This window comes from Lactuca saligna, chromosome 1 (assembly GCF_052625555.1).
Source record: "Lactuca saligna cultivar CGN05327 chromosome 1, ASM5262555v1, whole genome shotgun sequence".
Taxonomy (NCBI): domain Eukaryota; kingdom Viridiplantae; phylum Streptophyta; class Magnoliopsida; order Asterales; family Asteraceae; genus Lactuca; species Lactuca saligna.
Genome location: NC_136417.1, coordinates 22,875,669 through 22,886,735, shown reverse-complemented (window position 1 = coordinate 22,886,735; position 11,067 = coordinate 22,875,669). Strand labels below are relative to the sequence as shown.

Below are 11,067 nucleotides of genomic sequence, written 5' to 3'. Positions count from 1 at the left end.
ATGCACCTTTGGGTGTGTTTGGACTCAAACTGAGGATTTGAGAAAAAATTTCAAAAGAGATTATTTTTCTAAAATGAGAAAAGAGTTCAAGAGAAAAACGAGTTGGAATAGTGTGTACAATTAGCCAGAGTCTGAATGGTGATTTCCCAAAATACCCTTACTTTTGTGTTATGAGATATTTTATTAGAAATGCATGCTAGAGAGTAGTCTACGTATTTCATATTATAGGGCTAGAGTTATCTGATGTATGATGCCTTAACTTAGGAGATGCTTTTGATAAGTGTTATCTGTTATTTGCTCTGAGTACGCGCAGGGGGGGTGCAAATCTTGGATTTCGTAGACCAAAAACACCGAACTTGTGCATGGGCGCAACCTGCGGACACGAATGCAGCTCCGAAAACTCGTGCTCGCGTTACCCTCATTTTTGCTAAACTTGATTGTTTTGGTCCTTATTTTTGAATTCTGTAACGGATGCATTAATTACGTAATTAATGATATTTATTGACATTAAACGCTCAATAAATTATTGATTTATTTGTATTACACGATTCAACTATAAAAAGAGAAATTTACTGTCTCATTCAACATACAAATGAAAACTCTTTTCTTCTTCCTCCTTCTCTGTACTCCTGCTTCCGGTGACTCTTTTAGGTAAGTGAAATATCCAGCAGTACACACACTGTTAAAGTTGTTGTACCCTGGAAACAGACGGCGAGTCTGTTTAAGAGAATCGTGTCCAATTCGAGCCTCAGCTACGACGTTCTGCTACTAATCTTTTCGTTAAAGTAAACTTTCAAGAGGAAAACGAAGTCCTTATACTATATATATATATATATATATATATATATATATATATATATATATATATATATATATATATATATATATATATATATATATATATATATATATATATATATATACACGTACTCATCAATTTGCTAACTTTGTTTTTAGATTAGATGACAAGTATAATGGTCGGATTTAAGAATACGATTAGTATATATTTTTTTTATTTGCTTCGGTTGTATATCAAAACCAAATAATCTATTGATTATATATTTATGAACAAAAGTATTTATGTAATGAAGCTGTGTTGCAAAATTACATAATTACCGCATAAGATTAAAAAGTCATTGAAGCGTGCTTGATTGCAGAATGTCAAAAGGCGTCTTGATATTTTCCGGCATGACATAATTTCATTATGTTTCTTGGATCCAATACCTTTTCATGATTGAGTATTTAATTTTTACAAACACAACTAAAATTTTTATACGATGAAAGTTAGCGTAAATTAAGTTTTTGGAAGGTTTACATTACATTAAATAGAACTATATTTTTTTATCACTAGAGTATGATGATATTTTCTAAATTAAGATGGATAAAGTTTTGATTTGTTTAGTAGCTTTATAAAGTTTTCATTTAGCTTGTTTGGTTATTATTGACTTAAATTATTAGTTCATTTTATCTAGATTAAATTATAAATAAACAACATTATCAACAGTACAAAAAAACAAATTAAATAAAAGATACGCTACTGTTTCCTCAAAAAGTATAAGCAATGGTCATCTAGGATTCGGAATGGTGATCAAGTATTATTTGCTGTTTGAATTCTTTGGTGAACAAGGTTGACTGGTGTAGGTTCTTTGAAAGGCAGGGTGTGCCACAAATAAGACACATGCAATAATAACACCTTCCACTCGGGTTCCTTGACGTCATGGCACTCGTACAACCCGGGGATGGAACTCTCTTTTGCCGGGGAAAGTTCATCCATTAGTCCATTATTTTAATTTTAGAGTAAATTACAGTTTTGGCCCCTTTGGTTTACACCTTTCTACATGTTTAGTCCTATTTTTTTTAAATGATGATAATTGTCTCCATGGTTGCAAATTTTACCAGGTTTGGTACCTTAACCTGTTAAAGTCCATATATTGTCGTTAAATTTGGTTAAATAACCGATCGATGTTTCTCTGTCAATCCCACTTCTTCAACTCCACCCCCTCTTGTTACCTTTAGTGATGATGTCAATGTTAAAACTCATCACACCTATATTATCCTTTACAATCTCTCTCTCTCATGCAAGTCTAGCAACCAATCCCTCTGACGCTCTCTTTCTCTTGCATCTAACTTCGGCCACCATATTTCTCTCCTCCTCACTCACCTATAGGCTCTAATTTTGTCTACCAATATCCTCTTTTTCTTTCTCTTGCCTGCAACTCCAACCACAATCTCTCTCTCTCCACTTTAGTATTTTTTAATTTGTTATGCTAGTAGTGGAGTAATGATACCCAATAGTTTTTCAATGATGGGGTTAGGGATGAGGAGATAGGTGAGACCCATTAGTTTATTTATTAATAATAATAAGTCTAAATTTAATAAATGACAAAATAAGAAAGGGACAAAAAAAGACATAATTTTGTCATGTAACATGTATTGGAAAGAGTTAAAGTGAAAGAGACCAAAGTTGATAGATTTTGTAACCATAAGGATTTTTCCATCAACTTTTAAAAAATATGACTAAGTCTACAGAAATGTGTAAACCACAAGGACCAAAACTGTAACTTATATTTTATTTGGAGAAAATAAAAACACACAAGGCAACCGCATTTGGTGCCCCCAAGGCCCAACTAACCAACTCATTGAATGGACAAAGCCAAAACTAATAAAAGGCATTGCTTTCTAATGTCAGCCGACCCTCATCGATTTAATCAGTAGCCATTTGCTATAAGTCGCCATCGTCTAGTACAGGCTGTTCAATCTCCCTTCAAATGGTTTTGTCGTAAGTTTTTTTTTGTGGATCCGTCACTACATACACCACCACTTTTAACGTATGCTGAATTGAGCAATTTGTAGCAGTTGATACATATTTTAAGATAATTTTTTTGCTAATAGTTTATGTTTTCGAAATGAATATTTAATGTAAATACGGTAACTGTAATCAATTTAGTTATGAACGAATCGATTTTGGTTATGTTGGTATCAAACAAATCAAATAAGTGAAGTAAAAATTTAGTTAATTTTTTTATAATAAGTCTAATACGCCGAAAGTCACCCAAGTACTAATCATAATGTATACTCCATTTCATATCGTTTGATTAAACAATGACTAAATCTTTACCATGGTAATATAACGTAGAGCAGAAGTAAAAATAATATAGAGATTAATATAAAACTTTATATAGATGTTTATAAGCAATGAAATTAATATCAATTTCCCTAATTAATCTTGAATATAAATTGGAATGCGTGGTTAATATGTCCTAAGATTTTAACTTCTACAGTTGAAGGCATGTACTAAGATTTTACTCTGCTCTGCTTCATAATCCAAGTATTGTGATCCTATATGAAACATATATTATTTATATATATAATCTAAAAATGATTAAAAAAAATTACAACTCAACTTACCAATTTAAAACCCATTGTAGTTTTTGGCTGTTCCAAGTTTTCCATGGAAGCATGGGCTGTATAGTTAGCGAAGTTTTCCTTCCCTTTCATTAAGTACATAAATTCAAAAACAAGACCCCAATATATGTGACTTTAATGAAACAGACAAAAGTGAATGATTTATACCAAGATTGGACTTCTACTTTACAACAAAAATATCAGTAACAGTCCCATATTTGGCACACATATTCCAAACCTCCCACAATAAAGTGAGAAAGGAAATTCGTAACATAGAGATTATTAGAAAGTTTTTGAACCTATTTGGAAACTGTATTCAAAACTATAAATTTAAATTAATGGGTTAAAACTTAAAATTAACGTAACCTATGTGGAAACTGTATTCAAGATTATTTGTTGTGACCTGATTCATTTGACCAATTACCCAACCTGACTAATTCGCTCGTTTTACTTCTGGTTTACGATAGATTCAATATTAATGATTTGATTAAGTTACTTGTAATATTGAATAATCAATGCATGGGTTAATTTCTGATGTCAAATATACGAGATGAGAATTCATGACCTTGAATTTTATTCCTTGCAAATGTTAAACTAATCGAGTTTTTATACCAACAAAAACTGCTTTCAATTTAAAAATCTTCAAGTCACTTTCATATATGGAAACTTATAGTATCATTCAGCTAATAATAGTTCATTTCTAGAAGGAAAAAATTGATTCAATATATATTACTTTTCAATATACTTAGAACATATTTTTAGAAATAAATTATAAAAAAAATCAAAAAAGTTCATTGTATTATGTTCACATACATCAAAAAACTAAAAAATGACGATATAGTACGTAACTTAGAAAAAAGTTTAAAGGATTTGACTGTAACGATGAGCCGATGAGGTCTAACAAGTCAAGAAGCTTCTTATAAATATAACATGTTTTTTTTTGGGGGGGTCAAACTTTAACATCCATTTTAATAAAAGAAAGTCGCACATTCGTATCTTTAACATTTTGAAGAGGTGCCATCAAACACACGAAAATTTCATAATTATTATAATAAATAAAAATATGCAAGATATTGTTTATAATGACATCAAAAATAAAATCTGTTGTTTATTTTTCGTGGCATTATCAAAACGATCAAAATACAGATAGACAATCTTTAAATTTGTGAAAAGTTACAAAAAAAAAAAGTCTCAATTGTTATTAGTTCTTATGTCAACGTATCTAATATCCGCTAACATATCCTACTCTAACTCTAGAAATTTATTAACTAAAATGAAAACCGACAAATCATTTATTAAGTTATTAGATTTTTTAGTTAGAACACAGGTCCAAATATAATTCCTTATAGATCTAATTACAATTTGGTTCGTTCGGATTAGATTCGAATTTAGTTCATATAATTTTATACATATTTTGCAAACCAAATTCAAAATGGGTTAGTTAATCGAATTTAATTGAATCGATCCATTCAACTAAATATCGGTAGTTCTGAATCCAAAACAGTAATAAGTAGTATGTTTGATAAAACAAACTATTATGTATAAATGTAACATTAATTAATTTTTTGTATATCCTAACAAGTAATTATCATTTATCCATAAATCTAACTTAAATTTTGTATAAATCACGTATAAATAACATTTTTACAGTTAACTTAGACGTAGCAGAAGTATATTTTATAAAGTCACAATTAAGTGTCTATGTTATAAACTTATAATCAATAAAACTCATGTAATGAGGTACTAGATCTGTTTATAAATTTATAACATCACATCTTAAATTATTTTAAATAACACTAATAAATGCTAACCGAAAAATGTAATTTTTTTAATTTATATTATTGTTTTGAAATTGGACCCCTAGATGTTATAACTTGGAAGGGTAAAATAGGGCTTTAACTAAAAACAATGAACACAAAAAAATATCTTAACAGAAATATCTACCACTCCAATATGCAGTGGCCTTCTTATTTTGCACGTATTATTTTCAGCCTCTAAAAATGATTTACATCCACTTTGGTAGACGTGTCATGTCGTAGGTCATCCACCAGGCAAAGAGATAAACATAGTCACATGCCACGTAGATGGACTGCTCCCACTAGGTTACACGTCAGACCTGACTTTTCTCCCAAAAGCCAGTTTATTACAAACACGCCCTTCCATTTCCTGATGAGGTGGTTTATCCATTTGCCACCTCAGTACTCATCTGCAGGGGTATTATTGGAAATTCAGCGGTTGATATTTTTTTTATAGTTCCTTTAGGAGCGTGGTCGACACGGATGTCAGTAAGCGTGGGTAAGAGAAATGTTTTGGTCGTGCAGCACACTTGTTGGAAGACCGCCTATAAATAGGGAAAGGGGAGACTAGATGGAGAGCAACAAAGATTCCAACGGCTCCGTTTCTCCAAATTTGATATTACAACTTTCATCTCCTTAAAAATTTTCCGGCAAAATGTGTAGAAGCCCTGTGTCACCTCCACATCATGAATCCGATCATGTTTCTGGCGGATCTGTTGAGACTATTATCTATATTATAACTTCCGGTGGTCGTCGGATTCCGGCACTCGCTAAAATACTGGTAATTAATCGGCTAATGTTAGAATTGAAGAATATCATTTGACTGGAAAACTAAAGGAATGAATCCGTTGGAATTTTAATCTGTGCAAATGCATAGGGGTTGTTATATCTATAAATGTTTAGTTTTCCGGTCGAGATATTTATGGAGATGCAATTTTAAGATGAATCAGTTGATATCTTATCATCCGATTCTTCAAATTCGAGTATTTTGATATTCATTTTCTTCTTTTTTCTCTGGAAAAATTCAGGCATCAGCTTCGCCGGTATTGGAAAGCATAATCGATAGGCCGCGGAAGCACCGGAGTTCCGAGAAGACTATTCCGATTCTCGGCGTTCCGTGTGACGCTGTAGAGGCGTTCGTAAGATTCATCTATTCCAACAGGTACAGCGAAGAAGAGATGGAAAAGTTCGGGATCCATCTGCTAGCACTTTCTCATGTTTACCTAATTCCACAACTGAAAGCGAAGTGCACCAAATCGTTGATCGAACGGCTAACGATAGAGAACGTCGTCGACACTCTGCAACTCGCCAGGCTCTGTGATGCGCCGGATCTCTACCTCAAGTGTATGAAATTGATATCCAACAGGTTCAAGGTCGTCGAAGAATCAGAAGGTTGGAGATTCCTACAAGACAATGATCCATATCTCGAACTCGAAATCCTCAAGTTCATGGATGAATCCGAATTGGTACGTATTCTAATTAGTTTCAAGTTCATCTAATTTCCAAATCGTATCTTCGATTTAATTTAAAGATTAGGAGTTTTTAATGCTAATGAATCGAATCCAAATGTGCAGAGGAGAAAGCGGACTAGGAAGCATCTTCAAGAACAAAGTTTGTACTTCCAGCTGAGTGAAGCGATGGATTGTTTACAGCATATCTGCACCGAAGGTTGCACAAGTGTAGGACCATACGACAAGGAACCAAGCAAGAACAGGGCACCTTGCAGCAAGTTCTCAACATGTGAAGGCCTCCAACACTCCATTAAACACTTCGCAATCTGTAAGAAGAGAGTTAACGGAGGTTGTGTTCGGTGTAAACGTATGTGGCAGCTCTTCAGACTCCATTCTTCCATCTGTGAATCACCTGATTCGACTTGCAGAGTCCCCCTATGCCGACAATTCAAAATCAAAGAGCAACAAGTGAAGAACAAGAAGGAAGAAGCAAGATGGAAATTGCTAGTGAGAAAAGTAGTTGCAGCTAAAGCCATATCTTCCTTATCTTTACCCATGAGGAAGAGAGAACAACAAGAACAACCAAGATCGTTGAGAGACGCCATGAACAACCATGTAAGTGTAGCATGTTGAACACGGATTTAGGAGAAATGAGTCTTATTCTTTGTTTCTTTATTTTTGTTTGATCTGTTTAGTTTAGTGGAAATGCTAAAGATGGTGTTGTTTGTACATGTGGCATGTTTGGTGTGGGTTTAGATGGTATTTTGTTAAAAAGGGTACTCTTTGTGATTGAGTAAAAAGGGTGAGCTTTTTCGACTTTTTAAGGTATATTTTAGTATATCGTATCATGGTTTCTTTATTCATTTCTTGCTTCCAATTTACATACATTTTACGAAGACTTGGAAGAAGGAATAAATATTTTATGTGGGGAAAAGTTCAATTTTTATTGCTTGTTAAGTAGATTTTGAAGTTTGAACATAGAATACCATATAAAAACGAAGGATTCAATAAAAGTAGGTGGTTTTTAATACATGGATAATGACTTAACAAAAGTAATTGGTCTATAAAAAAAGAGGAATTAATAATTATAGATAATGTTTATTGAGTTGTAAATTATTTCTGTTTTATTAGTTAAGCCAAATTAATATCTTATTATTAGTTTGTCAAACCTAATATCAAAGATATAGGGGATAAACAACTGATTGTAAACTTGTGAGCTGTTCGAAATTACAAATTTCATTTAGAGAAAAAAAATATATAAAAATAGCCACTTTTCTCTTAAGACTTTGATAAAAATCAACCAAAAAAATTAAGAAATTAATGTATTATAACCGTCAATTTTTCAGTTAAACATATTGTGAATTATCTAAGTCGTTTTGTAAAGAAAACTAAGAAATAAATTCCATACCACAAAATAGTGAAATACGTTCATGCGAAACAAAAAGAAAAATTAAGTACTCTGAAATGCGCTATTTGCATGCCTTCTTTATACTGCAAAATTGTTTTTTTTTTTTTTTTTTTTTTTTAAATTATAAAATTGCTCATAATTTACGAAAAATTATAAAATCGAAATGTTAGTTTTAAAATAACGTTTCGATATGTTCGAAGATGTCAAAACAAGAGAGATGCTTATTTATATAAGAAAATTATCCTAAATAGGAATGGATGGAGGCCGGAGGCGAGAGGCCTATTTTACGATAGAAAAGCCCATTATGTTTTATCTTATGGTTACTAGAGGAAATTTCTTAAATTTGTTGTTTTTTAAAATTTTAAGAATATATACGATATTTATTTTTCTCTGTTAGATGGTATTAAAAAGTGAATTGTAAGTTGTACCAAATGTTTATTATTATTATTTTTATTTGAGAGATAATTTTATATTTTGAAAACGAAGCCTATCTTATCCAAAATGCGACTTGGTTTATATGCTTATTATATACATCAATGTTCAATCCATCGCTGTTTTTCGAGTTTAGAGGTTTAAGGTTTTCCAATGTTGATAAAAAAAATTATATAAAATACAAGATTGTGGTGGGGAATGGGGATTGTCTATCGGTTATTTTATTGTTATTATTATTTTTTTTAACTTAAGTTTAATTAGTTTATTGGCTAGTTGTACTTGGGCAACATGCGACGTTAGAAAATGACATTATTACCACTTGGTTTGATTAATATTAGCTATAACAAGTGTAGAATTAAATACCTCAAAATATTCATACTTAGCTATCATATGTACATACTAAAGAAACTGAAAAAACATTCTATTGATTGATTATTGATGCTTCTACGTACAAGCATTATTAAAGAGATCCTTATAAACAGGATCAAATAAACTAGCTAGAAAATAGGCTAAAGATAAACATAGGAATAAACTAAATAATACGTGATTATCTTAATGAAATAGTCTAGATGTGTAAAATAGTTTCATTACTCCCCTTGAAGATGGAGCATGAAGATTACGAATGCCCAACTTGTCCAATAGAAATTTGAGACGATCTGATCCAAGTGGTTTGGTCAATAAATCAGCTAACTGGTTTTGAGTCTTGATTTTGACAGGTGCAATCTCCTTAGACTTAACTCGTTCCTTAACAAAGTAACAGTCAATTTTCACATGCTTTGTACGCTCGTGGAAAACAAGATTGTGTGTAATGTGACGAGCAGATTCAGTATCACACAAAAGGGGAGTGGGTTTGTCCAAAACAATGTCGAAATTAGCCAACAACCAATGAATCCAGAGTATTTCACTAACCGTGACAACCATTGCACAGTATTCTGCTTCAGCGGAGGAGCGTGAAACAGAATATTGTTTCTTGGATTTCCAAGAGATTGGAGCACCCCCTAAGATCAACAAATATCTTGTCCATGATCTCCATGAGAAGGGGCATCCCAACCTATCAAAGTCACTGTAGGCAGTGAGCTTAACGTCTCCTTCCTTTGGTAAAGTATGCCTTGCCCCAAGGTGTTTTTCAGATATCGAAGTACTCGCATGGTTGCATCCCAATGGTTTTGGAGAGGATCAGAAACAAACTGACTAAGCACGTTTACTTTGTAAGTTATGTCGGGCCTAGTGGCTTGGAGATAGAGAAGCCTACCAACAAGGCGTTGATAGGTGCTTGCATCTACATTGTCAGCATCATCTCCTTTATCGAGCTTCAAATTTTGTTCCATAGGAAACCGACTAGGCCGACAGCCAAGCATGCCAGAATCTTCGAGCACATCAATGGCGTACTTACATTGACTGAGTACTAGAGCTTCATTTGTGCGAGCTACTTCAATTCCCAAGAAGTAGTTCAAAGTTCCAAGGTCTTTAATACTAAAATCTTGTCAAGGCATGACTTCGTATCTTTTATCTTCTTTCTATCATTCCCCACAATGATAACATCGTCAACATAGATGAGTGCTGCCACAAAGATATCTCCGTCTTTGTGAATAAAGAGCAAGTGATCAGCATGAGACTGTCGAAAAGCAAGATCTTGAAAGGTAGCAGTGAATTTGTGATACCAGTTTCACAAGGCTTGTTTTAGGCCGTATAAGGACTTATTTAGCTTACATACACGTGTCTCATTATCTCTTCTAAATCCTTGTGGTATTTTCATACAAATGTCTTCATTGAGATCGCCATGCAAAAATGCATTGTTGACGTCTAATTGGGATATGATCCAGTCATGCTTGATAGTTATGGTAAGTAAAACACGAACAGTGACGAGTTGAGCAACTGGGGCAAATGTGTCATGAAAGTCGACTCCTTCCATTTGTGTGTAACCTTTTGCCACAAGGCGTGCTTTGTATCGTTCCACCTCTCCATTCGACTTATACTTCACTTTGCACACCCACTTAAAGTCTATATCTCTCTTGTCTTTTGGCAGACTCGTAAGTTCCCAAGTGTTGTTTTGCTTAAGGGCTTCAATTTCCATCTGCATTGCCCCTTTCCATCGTTTGTCTCGAACTACTTGATGAAGAAATTTAAGCTCATCGTGGGTGATGATGGCAGCTAAAAAGATTTGTGAGACTGAGAAATTTTTTTATAAGAGACATAATTCGTAAGAGGATGTACCGTAGAGGCGACTCGATCAATGACAGATTGCGGATGATTTATCGAAGGGAGAAGTTGCACTTCATAGTCTTTGTAACATGTGGGTTGTGACCTGTTTCTGGTTTCTCTTTGCTGATCGGTGCTGCTGGTTTGCTAATCAGTGCTGTTGGTTTCACTGGCGGCGTGATGGTTCGTTGGTACATAATTATCTTCAACTTCGCCAAAGACATCATTTACAACACTCGTCGTATGTTGTTTGTAGTCAGGATGACTTATGGGGCTGTTGTCATCGATAAAACCGTCATGCATGACAGTCTCGAATGATGAGTTTTGATTAGGGGGTGTGATGATCTTATTAGCAAAGCGAAAAAGATCTTCACTG

The 11,067-nt window shown here is 33.4% G+C and overlaps 1 protein-coding gene across 1 annotated transcript; it reads left to right on the top strand.

The window, feature by feature from the left end:
* Positions 1–5,773: 5,773 nt before the first annotated feature.
* LOC145028618 (BTB/POZ and TAZ domain-containing protein 1-like) lies at positions 5,774–7,470 on the top strand. Its single transcript, XM_078977310.1, has 3 exons — positions 5,774–5,982; positions 6,230–6,667; positions 6,776–7,470. Exons 1-3 carry the CDS (start codon positions 5,857–5,859, stop codon positions 7,283–7,285), a joined length of 1,074 nt encoding a protein of 357 aa, XP_078833436.1. The 5' UTR covers positions 5,774–5,856; the 3' UTR covers positions 7,286–7,470.
* The last annotated feature ends 3,597 nt before the right edge of the window (positions 7,471–11,067 follow it).